The sequence below is a fragment of the Pseudophryne corroboree genome, chromosome 8 (assembly GCF_028390025.1).
Source record: "Pseudophryne corroboree isolate aPseCor3 chromosome 8, aPseCor3.hap2, whole genome shotgun sequence".
Classification (NCBI taxonomy): Eukaryota; Metazoa; Chordata; class Amphibia; order Anura; family Myobatrachidae; genus Pseudophryne; species Pseudophryne corroboree.
The window spans coordinates 245,381,148-245,403,187 of record NC_086451.1 but is presented as its reverse complement, the minus strand read 5'-3'; the positions used below and the strand labels follow the sequence as shown (position 1 = coordinate 245,403,187).

The 22,040-nt window shown below is 45.7% G+C and overlaps 1 protein-coding gene across 1 annotated transcript; it reads right to left on the bottom strand.

Moving 5' to 3' along the window:
- Nucleotides 1-282: 282 nt before the first annotated feature.
- Nucleotides 283-10,728, bottom strand: LOC134947667 (probable alpha-ketoglutarate-dependent hypophosphite dioxygenase). Its single transcript, XM_063935640.1, has 6 exons — nucleotides 10,549-10,728; nucleotides 4,980-5,196; nucleotides 4,788-4,879; nucleotides 4,463-4,602; nucleotides 3,438-3,542; nucleotides 283-1,018 (listed from the first exon to the last, which is right to left on the bottom strand). The coding sequence occupies exons 1-6, from the start codon at nucleotides 10,676-10,678 to the stop codon at nucleotides 911-913; spliced, it is 792 nt and encodes a 263-aa protein (XP_063791710.1). The 5' UTR covers nucleotides 10,679-10,728; the 3' UTR covers nucleotides 283-910.
- Between the last annotated feature and the right edge of the window lie 11,312 nt (nucleotides 10,729-22,040).

Here is a 22,040-nt window from a genome sequence, read left to right as displayed (position 1 = left end):
CTCGTTCCACCGACTGCGCACCCACCCAGGATGCCGGCTCCGTCCCTGTCCCAGGAAAGCAACATGACCCGACATATTGCCAGGTCGGTATTGCGGTGCGTAGGGTCCAATGCCGGGTCCCACCCAGGAAGGACCCATTTCCAATTCCCTGGTGGGATCCGGCAGATCTGATCGTTGCTGTGCGTTTTCACACAGAGGGTGATCAGATCTGAATTGCGCATGCGTATACACCACTATGAGCCGGAGCGTTGTATAACAGCGACAGGCATCAGTGCCTAGCGATGGGATGGTGTGAAAAATCCGAATGCACGGGCATTTGCAAGGAGATTGACAGGAAGAGGCTGTTTGTGGGTGGCAACTGACCATTTTCCAGGAGTGTCCGGATCAGGCGTTTTGAGGGAGTGTGTCTGACGTCAGATCCGGCCACGATCAGCAGGATTCCATTGCACAGAATAAGTAAATCCTGGGCTGCGCAGAGACTGCACAAACTGAGTCTTGTGCAGCCCTGATAAAGAAGCAATTGCACACTTGCACAGCACCTTTCCCCTCCCCTTGTAGGCGGCGACTATCTGATCACAGAGCAGCAAAAAACGCAGCCCAGCGATCAGATCTTAATTACCCCCTTAAAGCAGTATTGAACAGCTATCTATTAATATATTGCTATATTTTATTTGTGTACACCAATCAACCAATTATCTAGTTTCATGCTCAAATAAGAAATAATCCAGCTGAACATCTACAAAGAAGTATACTATGTTCTATTGTAATAACATGCTAAGATGATTGTGTTTCTCCGACTGGCAATTAATAAAAAGATCAGAAACGTATAGAAGCATTCTTATCGTGGAAAGAGGATTTAAAAAAAAGGTGACATAGGAATAATCTGGCTAATATGAAAAAAAAAAAAAGATTAAAATGCCTTGGTGAAGAAATGAGGGGCGTGGTTTTGGAAATTGTTATATTGATCGGTTCCGGCCACCAGTACAGTTGCAGGAAAAGTTCGGGGACGTTCTGGATCCTGTAATAAAAAGATTAATCAGTTCAAATTGCTGCTCTCCTAGGGAAAATTACTACAGGGTTCTCATTCTGTGAGCTCCTATGTACAGGTGTGTCCTTTCTTAGTGTTGCTTCAATTACTGTTGCGCCAAATTATTCTTTAGCTTCAGGTCCCGAGCGACTCAACCACGCACAGAACATCTTTCTTGCTCAAAATGTGCATCTTAAGGCCCGTATTCACGGGCAGATGTGGGAGAGATGTGTGCTAGCGTCCCGCTCAGCACACATCTCTCCCGCCGCTCAGCACAGCGCAATGTGTGCTGAGCATGCGGGGGAGCGCTCATTTCACCCAGTGGATGAAATGAGCAACCTGATAGATTGAGCCTGCATGCAGGCCAATCTAGCACCAGCGATAGCGATGCGCGGGGCTGCGCATCGCTATCGCTGTGGGGGGTACACACAGAGAGATCATTCTTAAAATCTAAGCAATCTAGTCAGATTGCTTAGATTTTAGGCTGGGATCGCTCCTTGAGTACCCCCCCTTAAATCACATGAATAAACTACTGGGAGTGATTATAATCTACACTGCACTGATCCACTTGATGTATGACAGGTGTACATCTGTGTGCCAGTGAGTCTAACCCTGTGTAAAAAAAGCTTCCATTGTGTTTCATCTGCGACGTTGCACGTGTGTAAAACCAGTTCCTGTGTCATTATTCGCAGCCCAACATGTCTAGTTCTCTGTGTGCGGCTTTTCAATGCATCTGCTATGCAACTAAGATGCAAAATGTAAAGAAACATTTGGTATGCTACTCTTCTCGAAGTGTTTCAGTCGCGCCAGGTGCCTTGCTCCGCATGGCCTATGGACAACCAGTAAATGAGGAGACATCTGTAACCACTTAGCCCAGTGTTTCCACAGTCTATTTTAGCACATGAAACCCTAACAATTATACAGATTTTATTGAGGGATTCCATATCCTGTCGCATTCCAAAGCTGGGCTACAAGTTTCTCGTACTCTAACTGGAGAATTTACTATATTGTTACTGCTGTCTGGAATCTCATCAGTTTATTCACAAAGGCCAGCTACACATTAGTACAATGTGTATCCAGACAATCTGGTGATGACAGTACCCTGCAACGGCAAATGCATACACTGAGGAGCCACAGAGGACGCCATAGTGCATTCAGCATTATGGCATTGTTAGCGATGTGTTCTGGTTGACACTTCATCAGGGCCAACCAGAAGACATCGCTAATGACCATGGGAGCATGCAGATCGGGCAAACATACTGCCCAATATATACAACTTATCATTCCGATTTGGCCGGAAATGACAAATCGTAGTGTGTACCCGACCTAAGATTGGGCATATCCTATTCTTGTTTCCTCTTCACACTACCACTTAGCTACAACAAAAAAGATTCATATAAATAAGCACATATAAACTCTCTCTGTAGTGGCTGGCATGTGGTGAGGCATAGAACTTTCTATGTTACGTTTGCTGACGAGCCAGCATGTGTGATACTAGCAATTTCTGGAGTGAAGCATTAGTGATTAGTAGACAGTCTGTTCTCTACCAGTGGCAGAATGGTTATTATTCATCATTGCCACACTCGTTATAACACATACAAACAAATTTTGGACTAAAAATATTTTGTATATATGCCATAATGAATTTTTATCTTACAGAATCCCTGATATCCGTTGACAGAACCATGATGTGTCGCAAGTCCCAGTTTGAGAACATGAAAATAAATTGTGATCATTGTACCTAAATTGCCCACATTGTATCAATGTTTTGCCCCATAGAAACTTTGGCCCAGGATACAATTGTTCACCACCCTGACTCACTGACGGGTAAATTATCCTTTGTTATGGGGGTGAAGGGGTATCATGGAATGCTATGTGCACTGATACCGCTTCTCCCCTATGTATGACACTGGTGGTGCGGGCTCAGTGACAAGGGTGCTATGCGCCTCTGTTCATGTCGACACTGCTATCTAAAAGATAGCACACCGATATCCAGGGCAATGTGCTGACCGTTCCCACACCTGCAGTTATTGATATCGACAGCTGCAGGTGGAGTCGCCCTATCTCCACAGCAGGGAGAGAGCTGTACCTGGCTATGGAGGCATCCCGACTCTGGGCTGCTCAGGAGATCTTGCGTAATTTGCCAGATCTCATGTATACGCAGTGCAGCCGGCTGGGCTGGGAGACACAGCACATCAGCACTGACCTGCGCATCAGCACTTCCCTGCTTCGGCAGACAAGATGTTAATACTTCTTGTTGGTGTGGCTTCTTGCTTCACCTCGGTAATGATACGAAGCAGGAAGTGTGATAGCAGCATGATCCGTGCCACTATAATACATTTACCCTGAGTGCTTCTTTAGATGGTCATCAACTTAACAAGTTATAACATAATGTATGCTGATTACTGACCTCAACAGGATAAGCTTCGGTGGGAACGTAGCGGATGACAAATCCACATCTTCTCCTGTTGGACATGTTAGGTTCACTGGCATGGACGGTCAGTCCATCATGTACCTGACAGGATTAATAAGAATACATATATAGTTTCCAGTACACAGGACTCCCACATTGCACTCACATCTATCACTGGCAACCAGTGGTGCCGAGAGAGGGGGGGAGGGGGTACAAATTACCCGGGCCCAGGTCTGATGGAGGGGCCCAGTGAGGGTCCATTAGTGGCCCAGTCCCCCTCCCCCTTACCTGGCAGCCGCAGCTACAGCTCTTCTCCTCAGCCCAGCACACTCTGCTGTGTACTGGGTTGTAGTGTGGCCACGTTGGTGCTTAATATACTATTTTTTTCAGGTATTTTTTTCTAAGGGTACATGACCACACCTCCTGTGATTAGGCTACGCCCCTTGAAAAGTACCTGGGCCGAGCCCGGCTCTCGACTGTCCTGCTGGCAACAGCTGGAAATCTAAACACCTTTATCATACATCTGACAGGCATACACTGCTAGGAGAGCAATGTTATTATTTGTTTAACCATGCACTCATGCACTAATGTATACTTATATCTACTGACAATGTACTGACACGAGGCAGCAGTGCTCTTAGGGGGTCAAGCCTAATGACATGTTTATCACTTTTAAAAAAAATTAAAATGTATAATATATTATTATTCTCTGCTGCTTGTCAGGAGCCAAGGACTGAGTAGAGGGCACAAATGAAATATTATATATATGAAGTAGAAGAGATGAGGGGCAATGATCTAGCTTTATGTTTATATTTAGGTTTACAAGTTTTGAATACTTTGATCAGAAGCAGGGGCATTGTAGGGAGCATATAGAATCGCAGACCCCCAACTGCATAGAATAACAAGTCCCCGTGGAAAAGAATCGGCGTAAATAAGTAACTGTTAAACATTTCTACTATAAAGGTAGAATTAATTTATCATATACATATAAAGTAACTCTTTTAGATGATGTTGTTACTTACAGACATTTGTCCAGCTTTGAGTGGACACTCAACTAAATCTTCTACATTGACCAGGTGCTTTGGGATCTCCTGGTTTGATGTCAGCATGTTCCCCGGGATGTCTGCAGTCCTGTGCTCTAGAACCCCCTGTTTGTGAGTTCCTGGAGAAAGACATATCACAGTCATTGCATATAAGTCCCATTCCTAATTCCGATTTACAGCCTGGAATGGGTTACAGTTCGTCCTAATAATGCACATATATCATCTTCATGAGAGATGTATACAACATGAACATAACACACATGACATTGTGATTATAATGTACATACATGTTAACAGATAATACCTGGAATGATTTGCAGGACTCCATTCTCTGTGTCCACGTCATCCAGTGCCAGCCACACAGAAGCCACTGGTCCTCCCTCAAATCCCCAGTATCTGCAATACAGAGAGGGAGCCAGTTGTGATTTGTCCACCCCTGACATGACCATGTAACTGACCGCACACAATCCATCTACAAGGCACATTTCCTACTTACTTGATGTCCTGATGCCAGGCAACGTAGGGGGATGTGTTGTCTTTGTGTGGGACATCAGTGGACGGATATTTGCAGATAAAGCGTGAGTCCAGGAGAATGACATTGGGGCCCAGCACAGCGGTGATTGCTCTCAGAAGATTGGGATGGACGGCCAGGTTCATCGCCCACTCGTACTGCATGTGGATGTTGTGCAGATTGTACTGAGTGTACTCCTTGCCTGTAAATATATGTTTCTATCATTATATACATAAACAGTATTCACAGGGATAGAAAATATCACATTGTGAAGATTATCAGTCAGGTAGACTGGGGTTTCATTAGGGGTTTTTCTTTTCAGATTGTCATTTGTTTTTACACAGATTGTTTTACTTTTATATACAGTATGACTGGGGGGTTGGGTGTTCTGCACAACCCTGCTATTCTGACCTGTTACTGTGGGAGCTGCTGGTGGCAATAGGTCTGTGTGCTACCTGTGCTTACCTTGGGGATGTTGTGAGTGGGTATCTGGGAGAAAATTATATATGTGAATGTTTTCACATGAAAAGTTTGTCTTTATTGAGCCACAGTGCTCAAAAACTAACAGAGTATAGGCCTAACTCAAACCTGATCATTGCACAAAATTTGTTAGCAGTTGGGCAAAACAATGGGGGTCATTCCGAGTTGTTCGCTCGTTCCCGATTTTCGCTATGCTGCGATTTGTTGCAAATTGCGCATGCGCAAGGCACGCTGGGCGCATGCGCTTAGTTATTTAACACAAAACTTAGCAGTTTTGCTGTGGATCCTGCGGCGCTTTTCAGTTGCACTGCTGTTCGGTAAATGATTGACAGGAAAGGGGCATTTCTGGGCGGCAACTCAGCGTTTTACCGGCGTTTGCAAAAAAACGCAGGCGTGTCAGGGAAAAACGCGGGAGTGTCTGGAGAAATGGGGGAGTGGCTGGCCGAACGCAGGGCGTGTTTGTGACGTCAAACCAGGAACTAAACGGACTGAGCTGATCACAATCTGTGAGTAGGTCCGGAGCTACTCAGAAACTGCTAAGAATTATTTAGTAGCAGTTTTGCTAATTTTTTGTTCGCTATTCTGCTAAGCTAAGATACACTCCCAGAGGGCAGTGGTCTGGCGTGTGCAATGCTGCTAAAAGCAGCTAGCGAGCGAACAACTCGGAATGAGGGCCCATGTGCACTGCAGGGGGGGGCAGATATAACATGTGCAGAGAGAGTTAGATTTGGGTGGGGTGTGTTCAAACTGTAATCTCAAGTGCAGTGTTAAAATAAAGCAGCCAGTATTTACCCTGCACAGAAACAATTGAACCCACCCAAATCTAGCTCTCTCTGCACATGTTATATCTGCCCCTCTGCAGTGCACATGGGGGGTAATTCAGACTTGATCGTAGATGTGCTAAATTTAGCACATCTACGATCACTTTCACAGACATGCGGGCGGACGCCCAGCACAGGGCTAGTCCGCCCCGCATGTCAGACCCTACCCTGCACATGTACAAAAGCATCGCACGGCGGTGATGCTTTTGTACTTGACATGTAGCCCTCTACTTGCGCAACTTTTGTGCGCTTGCAGGCAGCTTCTTGTAGCATCCCGGGTCGCAGCGGCTGCATGTGACGTCACGCAGCCGCTGTGGCCTGTCCGCCACATGGTCTGGGCATGCCTGCGTTGCCCGGACCACGCCCAGCGAATGCCTCTGCCTGCCAATCAGGCAGAGGCGTTCACTGGGCTGAGATGCCGATAGCATCTCTTGCATGCACATGCACACTGCGGCGCGTGTGCATGCACAGTTCAGACCTGATCGCATGCTGTGGGAAAATGCACAACAGTGATCAGGTCTAAATTAGCAACATGATTTTGCCCATCTGCTAACAAATTTGCCTCTACGATCAGGTCTGAATTAGGCCCAATGTGACAATGTTGCAAACAGTGTGTAGGAAAATGCAGATTGGATAAAGGGTACAACATTGTAAGTACAGAAACAAGTGAGGTATATGCAATGGTTCAAATGCATGAAATACAACATGGAAAGAACAGGGTACTGTACAGCTTGTTGTGCACAATATGGAGTATAGAGACAGTCTTTTTACATCCTTATGTGGAGACAAGGGCATAGCTACCACAGGTGCAGATAGTGCAGCTGCTATGGTTCCCATAGCTGAGAGGGGTCCACCTTCCGTGTCACAGTTACATGTGTTATATACATTTTCCACCATTGGGTGGTGTACAGGGACCCTTACAAACTTTTGCCTACAATATATCTAGGTATGCCCTTGGACCAGCTCATTGTAATGTAGCATAAAATGAACTGAATGGCATTATAATGTTACATAATATGAACTGGGGCACTGTAAAGTGGCACAATATGAAGTGGAGGCATTATAGTGTGGCATAACATGAACTGGGCACACTGTAATGTGACATAATATGAAACCCAATGTGTACTGACAGCCATACAATGTGACATAACATGTACTGTACTAGAGCATTACTGTGGTTTATAAACTATACTAATGCACAATGGGGTGTAACATAACTGGAGCACTACTATGGTTCAGAAAATGAACTAGGGCATCATTATGGTGCATTAAAGTAACAAATGCTGCGGAGAGGTGTCTCTCTAGAAGCATTGGGACAGGGGCCCCTTCAAAACTTTGCTATGGGGCCACAAAATTCTGGCTACGCCCCTGTGTGGAGAGATGTAGTATTCTGCTTATCAAGTCCAGCCCTTACATCAGGGAATCAGGACTTCTCTGGACTTTAATAAGCAGAAGACTACATCTCTCCACACAGGGGCACATACTGTCTCCCCATTGTGCACATTGTGCACTGTCTCCAGACTCCACATTGTGCACAACCAGCTATACGGTACCCTGTTTTTTCCATGTTGTATTTCTTGCGTTTGAAACATTTCATATACCTCACTTGTTTCTGTAGGGTCTACTACGTTATGCCGGTGCCAAGATCCTGGCCATCAGCATGCCGGCAGCGGGGCAAGCACAAAAGAGTCCCTTGCGGGCTCGCTGCACTCATCATGCTGCACTTGCCATGCTGCGCTCGCTAGTCTGCACTCGCCATGCTGCGGGCATAGTGGCGCACTACGCACGCCACTATATTTATTCTCCCTCCTGGGGTGTCGTGGACCCCCAAGAGGGAGAATAGTTGTCGGTATGCCGGCTGTCCGGTATGCTGAGTGCCGGGATCCCGAGAGCCAGCATATCGAATGCCTCCCGTTTATGTACTTGTATTGTATCCTTTATCCAATCTGCATTTTCCTATACACTGTTTGCAACATTATCACATACTCTGTTAGTTTTTGAGCACTGTGGCTCAATAAAGGCAAACTTTGCATGTAAAAACATTCACATACAGTACATCCATAGGCATGTGCAGCACATTTTATTAGGGGGTGCATGATCGGAGGGGCGTGTCTAAAACCACCTGTTGGGTGTGTCTAGCAGTGTATATTGGCACTCAATGCAAACAAACTAATAAAGGGAATTTGATTAAATAGAGTGTACAGTGAGGGCTGGCAATTGATTATTAAACCCAAAATCTGTAAAGGCCAGTACTCACTGGCCGATGTGGGAGAGATGTATGCTGAGCGAACCGCTCAGCACACATCTCTCCCGCCGCTCAGCACAGTGCGATGTGTGCTGAGCGTGCGGGGGGAGACGGGGGGGGGGGGTGCTCATTTCACCCAACGGGTGAAATGGGCCACCTGCTAGATTGGCCTGCAAGCAGGCCAATCTAGCACCACCGAAAGCGATGTGCGGGGCCACGCATCGCTATCGCTGAGGGGGGTACACACGGTGCGATCATGCTTAAAATCTAAGCAATCTAGTTAGATTGCTTAGATTTTAAGCAGTGATCGCTCCGTGAGTACCCCCTTAATCCTGGGACCTCACTGACCAATTCAAATAATTTAAGGACAATGTAATAGGCAAAACCAGTGCTTGTAGCTTCCCATAGTAAAATATGCGGAGAAACAGAAGCCAGTCATGTCCCTCTCCCTCACCACATAATTGAACCTAAGCATGACATATTAACACAATTTACAGTACTTAATTCCCCCCCCAAAAAAAACTTCTTAATAACAAACTTTTGTTCTTGGGGTGCTGTGGGAAACATTATGACACTCTAGGGTGCTGTGATTTAAAAACATTTGGGAACTACTGGCATAGAGCATCCATAAATGGGCTCTTGATAAAAAAAAAAAAGGGGGACTAAGGGGCACAAAGATATAAATACAGATGGAGCAGCTTTCCTCGCAGGCGTGCACTCCCGGCGGGACATCTATATATATTTATAAATATATATATATGTATACATATAGCCTGTCCTGAATTTTTAATAATTAAAAATAGCTTACTGGGTGGGTGGGGGGGGGGAGGCTAGAAGGTAGCTCTACCTCAGTCAGTGGTGGCCCAGTGCCCGGAGTCTGCCTGACTCCTCATAGGACCATGGGAGGAGGAGCTGCTGCGGCTGGGCATGCACATCAGCCCTCCTCCCAGAGCGTTGCCCATATTTGTTAATGGCAGCCCGCACTGGAATGCACAGACTGCCTCTCAGTCACATAATCATTTACTTTAATCCATCCCTAACCAGATGACAGGAACTGCGGTGGGTGCAACGGGGGAAGGTCAGGCAGACTGTGACACAGGAATGAGCTAGCACAAATCAGTGTGGTGCATGCGTGGCGTGTGGTGGCTGCCGGACATTAGGGGGTGCCTGTGCGCACCAGACACCCCCCGTGCGCGCACCTATCCATATATCATTTGTTCAAGATTGCCACTCACACCATTTCCAAGGTGAGCGCAGGTAGCACACAGACCTATTATAAGCTTTCTTTTATAAACCCCAGGTAGCGATAATAAGGTAACAATAAGATATTCTGGAATAATAAAGTAACAAAGTAATAATAAGAAACCTAAATATGTTTGGCTTCTTGCCATTGACAGTGGTAGTGAAAGGGAAGGGAACATAAGAGCGCCTATCCTAAGAAACACATTTAATACATCTCGGCTTGAATCTACATTTCACATATAAGATGGAAGAATTTTTAATAAACACATATTTTATTTCCACAGAAGGCAGGACAAAAATAGCAATATTTAGCAAATTGCAAACAAAATGATGTTCCCATTGATGTACTCAAAAATATGTTGTGGTCACCAGCTGGAGATATATATAATATACCCGAATGCTGATAAAGTTACCTCATGCTGTCATGTTGCAGAGATAACATATAGGGTGCGCATCTGCATATCAGGAATAAGCCAGGAGGTGAGTGTTATACCAAGAGAGATAGGCAGTATGGGACGAGAGGTAGGAGTCTAACTATAAATACAGTAAGACACATCTCCACATATTATATGCAAAAGGAAAACACAGAGGCAATGCCATGCTCAACATCTATTTTACTATATATATATATATATATATATATATATATATATATATACAATATTAGAAAATAATATTTATTTTAAAGGACATTACAACAAGTTTTATCAGTCCTATTAAATGAGTACCTGAGTTTTATAAATCTGTAAGTAATTTCTAAACTCACCAAACTTTTCCTCCAGTCTCCCATAGTCGCTGTTGGCTTGGCGCAGTTCATTTGTATCTAACACGTCTATTGCTGTCAGAAAGCCATTGGCATCATAGAGAGTCTTCATGTGATTAGCATCAGCCTTCATTGTGCTGTTATTAGAGGATAATCAGCTGCTGGTATAATGCAGATATAACTGTCTTGTTCTGACACTGATTATATACAAACCTGAGAGAGAAGCCCAGCCCATGTACCTGTTATGGGGCAGGTTATTTTGCCGGGTCAAAATTTCCGGGCTCAGAATAAACATGATAGCCTCGGGTGGTTATGATAGCTTCGGGTGGTTAATTGCTATTTTACATATAACTGAGCACAAGACAATTTCCTTGTTTCAGTCTGACGATTTCACCAGCATCATACAATGTGACATACATGTGCCCATCCCTGGGAATTCTGAAAGCTATTCAGGAAACAAATAAGAGAACTGACAAAGAGTAAAGATATCAAGTTTTGTTTCTTGTTTATTTCTTTGTACTTTCAAGTATTTCGAAATCCCAATACAAGTAACTCCTTATTTTGTAAAATTACTACGTTGTACACACTCAGAAGCTTAAGCAAAGCATAAACTATAACATAAAAAATATTAGGTTTTAAGGTTTTTCTTAAATGTGTTTTTAACAGTCTGTTTTAAAATTGTAATTTGTTGTGCCCATGGTTCATACTTGTTGAACGGAAATCAGTGACTTGTCAGTTGTAGAACTACAAGCAGGGTCAGATTAAGCCTCTTAGGGGGGCCTGGGGACTTAAGACAGGAGGGCCCTGGTGGAGGGGGAGGGTGTATATTAGATTGTGCATACCTCTCAACATGACCCATTCTGGGAGAAACAAAATGCTCTCTACCTGGATTTCATTGGTAAAAGAGGTATTTCAACAAAAATGATTACAATCATAATTAAGAGGGAAGTTCAGGTAGAGAGCATTTTGTCTCTCCTGGAATGGGAGGTATGGATTGTGTATACTAACTATAACCAATGGTGTATATAAGGTCTAAACTAATTGTTTAATAAGGCCTGGGTACTTTTTATATCTCCACTTAATAGAGATACAACTATTTTATAATGTTTTCCTCTGGTGCAACAAAGACAACTTAAAAAACTTAGAATACACATAGAAAAATAAAATGTATAATTTATCTTGCAAAAATGCAGTAGCAGCAGCCTCTGTGCTACTTACACACTGGGACAGGACTCAGGAGGATGCTCTTTGTCCCTTTCTCTCTAGACCCGAATACTCTCATTAGATAACAGGTTACACAGGACCCTGACACCCAGGTGGGAGGAGGAGAAGCTGGGATCCCTGGGTCACTGACAGCTCTCTCCCCTCTGCTATCTCTGCTCTGGTCAGGAAGCTCCATTGGTATCTCATGAAACCTGATACTCCTGTGTCTCTGCCCCCAATGCATACTGTCCAGCTTACATCCTGGCAGCCTGGTTCTGCTGCTGCACAAGAGGGAGAGCTGGTGATGTCAGTATGCTCTGAATGGAGGGGGGGGGGCTTGACAGAGGGGGGCCTGGGGTACAGTATGCCCTGCACCCCCCCTTAATCTGGCTATGACTACAAGTCTCAGAATACATTGATAGCTAGCTTGAAATCCACAAGTTGTCTAAATCTGTTATAATGGAAAACTGTTGCAAAAATTGAAGGTGCCACATGTAAAACAGTAATTTGTAACATCTTCTAATTTTAAAGCTTTCTAAACATTGGCAGATTCTAGAATGTTTCCAACAGAACTACAGTAGATGTTATGGAAAATTATTGTACATTTATTGAAAGCAACATACAAAAGAACCCCCAGACTGGATGCATTTAACACTTATACCCATTTCAGACCGCATTTGGTGGGTGGCACCCTGTAGTCATACACGGGTGCTTCCCAGGTGCGACCCACTCAGGCCCCTTTTACACTGGCATCCCTAAAGGGATTTGTAAGATTTCTACCCAGCACTCATCGGTTGCACATGCGTGGTCAGCATATCACACCTGCACAGAACAGCACCCGACTCCCACAGAATTGATCACATTAGTGATCACTTCACTACTAACACATCACAGGGATGGACTCCTTTCAGAGCCCCTGACCCTTCATGCATTGATACATCTGGGAGATCTTTTTTTCCCCCTTATTTCCACAACAGGTGGTGATAGCAAATTACAATTATTTAGTCTTCTATAGAAACTACACCAAGATTTGCTCTGTTTGCCAATAAAAGTGTGTGGTCATGAACAGTGGTGGAACTAGCAAGTGCTAGGCCCAGGTGACATGATGTCCCAGGTGCCTAGGCAAAATAACCCCCCCCCCCCTGCAACACACACACACACACACACACACACACACACACACACACACACACACACACTTAAGACTGACATGGACATGGTCAACATGAAAAGCAGGTTGACAAAGTGAAAATGTCGACACGGGACAGGTCGACACATGAAAAGGTGAACATGATATTTTTTTAATTTTTTGGTGCCGTGTTTTGTGTAACATGACCAGGAACTCCAATTAGTGCACTGCTTCCCCTTGCATGGCTTGCTTTGCTCACCATGCTAAGGGTAAGGTGCCTCCCTCTGTTACCGCTGTTCTCAGCACAGGTTACTTTTCCCAATCATAGTCCATGTGGATGGTAAAGTATGAAAAAGTTACAAACATAAAAATGGAAAAAAAAGTAATGTCAACCTTTTTATGTGTCGACCTGTCATGCGTCAAACTTTTTACTGTGTCAACCTTTCTCCCATGTCGACCTTGTCCACGTAGACAAATAGGGGTTGACCTATTGACTGTTGACCAGAGTACTGTGGACCTATCATCTGGATACCTACTGTCAGCAGTGTGCCCCTTCATTGCAGCAGGCACCGATGCACTGCTGCTAGTTCCACCCCTGGTCATGATACAACCCTGTCCCTTTCTTTTGTTGGCGTTGGGCTTAACAGCAGAGAGGGGATGAGGCCAAGTTGGGGGTGGAGACTGAGGAGAACTGGCATATGGCAGATCCAATAAACTAGAATATTTAGAATGGGTCACAGACCATGTGCTCTCTAATTGTAACCCAACCCGCTGTGGTGGCTGGCCACCAGGTGACGGAACACACCATTTAAGCACTGCATTCTCCATGTAGGCCCTTCATGCCCCAGTCAGACACTGCTTTTTGCATACCAAGCACCACAAGATGCATACAGTTCTGCATACAGGCAAACGGGATTCAGTCAGGGTCGGCTCTACCATTAGGCAGCTTTAGTTGGCTGCCTAGGGGCGCCGGCCACTGGAGGGCACCACTGAATTCATCCAGCAAAAAACTGAAGGATGGGGCCTAAGAGTGGGCCTAATTCAGACCTGATCATAGCAGCAAACTTGTTAACAGATGGGCAAAACCATGTGCAGTGCTGGGGAGGCAGATATAACATGTGCTGAGAGAGTTAGATTTGGGTGTGGTGTGTTCAATCTGCAATCTAAATTGCAGTGTAAAAATAAAGCAGCCAGTATTTACCCTGCACAGAAACAAAATAACCCACCCAAATCTAAAGGTGGGTACACACTGGTAGATATATCTGCCGATCAATTGATCGGCAGATATATCTATGGACGGATCGGGCAGTGTGTTGAGCATACACACTGCCCGATCAAGTCGGGGACTGACGTCATGAACTGGGCGGGCCTGTACACACTCCCGCCCAGTTCAGTTGTCAATCACCGCCAGCCGCCGCAGCATGTGTACGGGCGGTCGGCCAACCGCCCGTTCACACCCGCGATATATCGGCCGTTCAGGAGACCGGCCGATATATCTGCTAGTGTGTACTAGAGATGTGCACTTGAAATTTTTCGGGTTTTGTGTTTTGGTTTTGGGTTCGGTTCCGCGGCCGTGTTTTGGGTTCGACCGCGTTTTGGCAAAACCTCACCGAATTTTTTTTGTCGGATTCGGGTGTGTTTTGGATTCGGGTGTTTTTTTCAAAAAACACTAAAAAACAGCTTAAATCATAGAATTTGGGGGTCATTTTGATCCCAAAGTATTATTAACCTCAAAAACCATAATTTCCACTCATTTTCAGTCTATTCTGAACACCTCACACCTCACAATATTATTTTTAGTCCTAAAATTTGCACCGAGGTCGCTGGATGACTAAGCTAAGCGACCCTAGTGGCCGACACAAACACCTGGTCCATCTAGGAGTGGCACTGCAGTGTCACGCAGGATGGCCCTTCCAAAAAACACTCCCCAAACAGCACATGACGCAAAGAAAAAAAGAGGCGCAATGAGGTAGCTGTGTGAGTAAGCTAAGCGACCCTAGTGGCCGACACAAACACCTGGCCCATCTAGGAGTGGCACTGTAGTGTCACGCAGGATGGCCCTTCCAAAAAAAACACTCCCCAAACAGCACATGACGCAAAGAAAAAAAGAGGCGCAATGAGGTAGCTGTGTGAGTAAGCTAAGCGACCCTAGTGGCCGACACAAACACCTGGCCCATCTAGAAGTGTCACTGCAGTGTCACGCAGGATGGCCGTTCCAAAAAACACTCCCCAAACAGCACATGACGCAAAGAAAAAAAGAGGCGCAATGAGGTAGCTGTGTGAGTAAGCTAAGCGACCCTAGTGGCCGACACAAACACCTGGCCCATCTAGGAGTGGCACTGCAGTGTCACGCAGGATGGCCCTTCCAAAAAAAAACACTCCCCAAACAGCACATGACGCAAAGAAAAAAAGAGGCGCAATGAGGTAGCTGTGTGAGTAAGCTAAGCGACCCAAGTGGCCGACACAAACACCTGGCCCATCTAGGAGTGGCACTGCAGTGTCACGCAGGATGGCCCTTCCAAAAAAAACACTCCCCAAACAGCACATGACGCAAAGAAAAAAAGAGGCGCAATGAGGTAGCTGTGTGAGTAAGCTAAGCGACCCTAGTGGCCGACACAAACACCTGGCCCATCTAGGAGTGGCACTGCAGTGTCACGCAGGATGGCCCTTCCAAAAAACACTCCCCAAACAGCACATGACGCAAAGAAAAAAAGAGGCGCAATGAGGTAGCTGTGTGAGTAAGCTAAGCGACCCTAGTGGCCGACACAAACACCTGGCCCATCTAGGAGTGGCACTGCAGTGTCACGCAGGATGGCCCTTCCAAAAAAAACACTCCCCAAACAGCACATGACGCAAAGAAAAAAAGAGGCGCAATGAGGTAGCTGTGTGAGTAAGCTAAGCAACCCTAGTGGCCGTCACAAACACCTGGTCCATCTAGGAGTGGCACTGCAGTGTCACGCAGGATGGCCCTTCCAAAAAAAACACTCCCCAAACAGCACATGACGCAAAGAAAAAAAGAGGCGCAATGAGGTAGCTGTGTGAGTAAGCTAAGCGACCCTAGTGGCCGACACAAACACCTGGCCCATCTAGGAGTGGCACTGCAGTGTCAGGCAGGATGGCCCTTCCAAAAAAAACACTCCCCAAACAGCACATGACGCAAAGAAAAAAAGAGGCGCAATGAGGTAGCTGTGTGAGTAAGCTAAGCGACCCTAGTGGCCGACACAAACACCTGGCCCATCTAGGAGTGGCACTGCAGTGTCACGCAGGATAGCCCTTCCAAAAAAAACACTCCCCAAACAGCACATGACGCAAAGAAAAAAAGAGGCGCAATGAGGTAGCTGTGTGAGTAAGCTAAGCGACCCTAGTGGCCGACACAAACACCTGGCCCATCTAGGAGTGGCACTGCAGTGTCACGCAGGATGGCCCTTCCAAAAAAAACACTCCCCAAACAGCACATGACGCAAAGAAAAAAAGAGGCGCAATGAGGTAGCTGTGTGAGTAAGCTAAGCGACCCTAGTGGCCGACACAAACACCTGGCCCATCTAGGAGTGGCACTGCAGTGTCAAGCAGGATGGCCCTTCCAAAAAACACTCCCCAAACAGCACATGACGCAAAGAAAAATTAAAGAAAAAAGAGGTGCAAGATGGAATTGTCCTTGGGCCCTCCCACCCACCCTTATGTTGTATAAACAGGACATGCACACTTTAACCAACCCATCATTTCAGTGACAGGGTCTGCCACACGACTGTGACTGAAATGACGGGTTGGACCCCCACCAAAAAAGAAGCAATTAATCTCTCCTTGCACAAACTGGCTCTACAGAGGCAAGATGTCCACCTCATCATCATCCTCCGATATATCACCGTGTACATCCCCCTCCTCACAGATTATCAATTCGTCCCCACTGGAATCCACCATCTCAGCTCCCTGTGTACTACTTTGTGGAGGCAATTGCTGCTGGTCAATGTCTCCACGGAGGAATTGATTATAATTCATTTTAATGAACATCATCTTCTCCACATTTTCTGGAAGTAACCTCGTACGCCGATTGCTGACAAGGTGAGCGGCGGCACTAAACACTCTTTCGGAGTACACACTTGTGGGAGGGCAACTTAGGTAGAATAAAGCCAGTTTGTGCAAGGGCCTCCAAATTGCCTCTTTTTCCTGCCAGTATAAGTACGGACTGTCTGACGTGCCTACTTGGATGCGGTCACTCATATAATCCTCCACCATTCTTTCAATGGGGAGAGAATCATATGCAGTGACAATAGACGACATGTCCGTAATCGTTGGCAGGTCCTTCAGTCCGGACCAGATGTCAGCATCAGCAGTCGCTCCAGACTGCCCTGCATCACCGCCAGCGGGTGGGCTCGGAATTCTGAGCCTTTTCCTCGCACCCCCAGTTGCGGGAGAATGTGAAGGAGGAGATGTTGACAGGTCGCGTTCCGCTTGACTTGACAATTTTCTCACCAGCAGGTCTTTGAACCCCAGCAGACTTGTGTCTGCCGGAAAGAGAGATCCAAGGTAGGTTTTAAATCTAGGATCGAGCACGGTGGCCAAAATGTAGTGATCTGATTTCAACAGATTGACCACCCGTGAATCCTTGTTAAGCGAATTAAGGGCTCCATCCACAAGTCCCACATGCCTTGCGGAATCGCTCCGTGTTAGCTCCTCCTTCAATGTCTCCAGCTTCTTCTGCAAAAGCCTGATGAGGGGAATGACCTGACTCAGGCTGGCAGTGTCTGAACTGACTTCACGTGTGGCAAGTTCAAAGGGCAGCAGAACCTTGCACAACGTTGAAATCATTCTCCACTGCGCTTGAGACAGGTGCATTCCACCTCCTATATCGTGCTCAATTGTATAGGCTTGAATGGCCTTTTGCTGCTCCTCCAACCTCTGAAGCATATATAGGGTTGAATTCCACCTCGTTACCACTTCTTGCTTCAGATGATGGCAGGGCAGGTTCAGGCGTTTTTGGTGGTGCTCCAGTCTTCTGTACGTGGTGCCTGTACGCCGAAAGTGTCCCGCAATTCTTCTGGCCACCGACAGCATCTCTTGCACGCCCCTCTCGTTTTTAAAAAAATTCTGCACCACCAAATTCAAGGTATGTGCAAAACATGGGACGTGCTGGAATTTGCCCATATTTAATGCACACACAATATTGCTGGCGTTGTCCGATGCCACAAATCCACAGGAGAGTCCAATTGGGGTAAGCCATTCCGCAATGATCTTCCTCAGTTGCCGTAAGAGGTTTTCAGTTGTGTGCGTATTCTGGAAAGCGGTGATACAAAGCGTAGCCTGCCTAGGAAAGAGTTGGCGTTTGCGAGATGCTGCTACTGGTGCCGCCGCTGCTGTTCTTGCGGCGGGAGTCCATACATCTACCCAGTGGGCTGTCACAGTCATATAGTCCTGACCCTGCCCTGCTCCACTTGTCCACATGTCCGTGGTTAAGTGGACATTGGGTACAACTGCATTTTTTAGGACACTGGTGAGTCTTTTTCTGACGTCCGTGTACATTCTCGGTATCGCCTGCCTAGAGAAGTGGAACCTAGATGGTATTTGGTAACGGGGGCACACTACCTCAAGAAATTGTCTAGTTCCCTGTGAACTAACGGCGGATACCGGACGCACGTCTAACACCAACATAGTTGTCAAGGCCTCAGTTATCCGCTTTGCAACAGGATGACTGCTGTGATATTTCATCTTCCTCGCAAAGGACTGTTGGACAGTCAATTGCTTACTGGAAGTAGTACAAGTGGTCTTCCGACTTCCCCTCTGGGATGACCATCGACTACCAGCAGCAACAACAGCAGCGCCAGCAGCAGTAGGCGTTACACGCAAGGATGCATCGGAGGAATCCCAGGCAGGAGAGGACTCGTCAGAATTGCCAGTGACATGGCCTGCAGGACTATTGGCATTCCTGGGGAAGGAGGAAATTGACACTGAGGGAGTTGGTGGGGTGGTTTGCGTGAGCTTGGTTACAAGAGGAAGGGATTTACTGGTCAGTGGACTGCTTCCGCTGTCGCCCAAAGTTTTTGAACTTGTCACTGACTTATTATGAATGCGCTGCAGGTGACGTATAAGGGAGGATGTTCCGAGGTGGTTAACGTCCTTACCCCTACTTATTACAGCTTGACAAAGGCAACACACGGCTTGACAAATGTTGTCCGCATTTCTGTTGAAATACTTCCACACCGAAGAGCTGATTTTTTTGGTATTTTGACCAGGCATGTCAATGGCCATATTCCTCCTACGGACAACAGGTGTCTCCCCGGGTGCCTGACTTAAACAAACCACCTCACCATCAGAATGCTCCTTGTCAATTTCCTCCCCAGCGCCAGCAACACCCATATCCTCCTCGTCCTGGTGTACTTCAACACTGACATCTTCAATCTGACTATCAGGAACTGGACTGCGGGTGCTCCTTCCAGCACTTGCAGGGGGCATGCAAATGGTGGAAGGCGCATGCTCTTCACGTCCAGTGTTGGGAAGGTCAGGCATCGCAACCGACACAATTGGACTCTCCTTGTGGATTTGTGATTTCGAAGAACGCACAGTTCTTTGATGTGCTTTTGCCAGCTTGAGTCTTTTCATTTTTCTAGCGAGAGGCTGAGTGCTTCCATCCTCATGTGAAGCTGAACCACAAGCCATGAACATAGGCCAGGGCCTCAGCCGTTCCTTGCCACTCCGTGTGGTAAATGGCATATTGGCAAGTTTACGCTTCTCCGACGACGATTTTATTTTAGATTTTTGAGTCCTTTTTTTACTGATATTTTGTGTTTTGGATTTTACATGCTCTGTACTATGACATTGGGCATCGGCCTTGGCAGACGACGTTGCTGGCATTTCATCGTCTCGGCCATGACTAGTGGCAGCAGCTTCAGCACGAGGTGGAAGTGGATCTTGATCTTTCCCTATTTTTGGAACCTCAACATTTTTGTTCTCCATATTTTAATAGGCACAACTAAAAGGCACCTCAGGTAAACAATGGAGATGGATGGATACTAGTATACTTATGGATGACGAGCGACTGCCGACACAGAGGTAGCTACAGCCGTGGACTACCGTACTGTGTCTGCTGCTAATATAGACTGGATGATAATGAGATAAAATTAAAATATATATATATATATCACACTAGTACTGCAGCCGGACAGGTATATATTATGTAATGACGGACCTGCTGGACACTGTCTGTCAGCACTGCAGACTCCTAAAGTAAGCTACTAGTATCAAGAAGATAGAAAAAAACCCACGGGTAGGTGGTATACAATTATGGATGGACCAGCGACTGCCGACACAGAGGTAGCTACAGCCGTGGACTACCGTACTGTGTCTGCTGCTAATATAGACTGGATGATAATGAGATAAAATTAAAATATATATATATATCACACTAGTACTGCAGCCGGACAGGTATATATTATGTAATGACGGACCTGCTGTACACTGTCTGTCAGCACTGCAGACTCCTAAAGTAAGCTACTAGTATCAAGAAGATAGAAAAAAAAACCACGGGTAGGTGGTATACAATTATGGATGGACCAGCGACTGCCGACACAGAGGTAGCTACAGCCGTGGACTACCGTACTGTGTCTGCTGCTAATATAGACTGGATGATAATGAGATAAAATTAAAATATATATATATATCACACTAGTACTGCAGCCGGACAGGTATATATTATGTAATGACGGACCTGCTGGACACTGTCTGTCAGCACTGCAGACTCCTAAAGTAAGCTACTAGTATCAAGAAGATAGAAAAAAAAACCACGGGTAGGTGGTATACAATTATGGATGGACCAGCGACTGCCGACACAGAGGTAGCTACAGCCGTGGACTACCGTACTGTGTCTGCTGCTAATATAGACTGGATGATAATGAGATAAAATTAAAATATATATATATATCACACTAGTACTGCAGCCGGACAGGTATATATTATGTAATGACGGACCTGCTGGACACTGTCTGTCAGCACTGCAGACTCCTAAAGTAAGCTACTAGTATCAAGAAGATAGAAAAAAAAACCACGGGTAGGTGGTATACAATTATGGATGGACCAGCGACTGCTGACACAGAGGTAGCTACAGCCGTGGACTACCGTACTGTGTCTGCTGCTAATATAGACTGGATGAGAATGAGATAAAATTAATATATATATATATATCACACTAGTACTGCAGCCGGACAGGTATATATTATGTAATGACGGACCTGCTGGACACTGTCTGTCAGCACTGCAGACTCCTAAAGTAAGCTACTAGTATTAAGAAAATAGAAAAAAAAACCACGGGTAGGTGGTATACAATTATGGATGGACCAGCGACTGCCGACACAGAGGTAGCTACAGCCGTGGACTACCGTACTGTGTCTGCTGCTAATATAGACTGGATGATAATTAGATAAAATTAAAATATATATGTATATATCACACTAGTCCTGCAGCCGGACAGGTATATATTATGTAATGACGGACCTGCTGGACACTGTCTGTCAGCACTGCAGACTCCTAAAGTAAGCTACTAGTATCAAGAAGATAGAAAAAAAAACCACGGGTAGGTGGTATACAATTATGGATGGACCAGCGACTGCCGACACAGAGGTAGCTACAGCCGTGGACTACCGTACTGTGTCTGCTGCTAATATAGACTGGATGATAATGAGATAAAATTAAAATATATATATATATATCACACTAGTACTGCAGCCGGACAGGTATATATTATGTAATGACGGACCTGCTGGACACTGTCTGTCAGCAATGCAGACTCCTAAAGTAAGCTACTAGTATCAAGAAGATAGAAAAAAAAACCACGGGTAGGTGGTATACAATTATGGATGGACCAGCGACTGCCGACACAGAGGTAGCTACAGCCGTGGACTACCGTACTGTGTCTGCTGCTAATATAGACTGGATGATAATGAGATAAAATTAAAATATATATATATATATATATCACACTAGTACTGCAGCCGGACAGGTATATATTATGTAATGACAGACCTGCTGGACACTGTCTGAAGAATGCGTTTATAAAAACACCACACGACGAGTGTTTAACTTTTTCAGGCAGACAATCACAATACTGGTGGTCAGTGGTCACTGGTCAGTCACACTGGCACTGCAGTGGCACTCTGGCAGCAAAAGTGTGCACTGT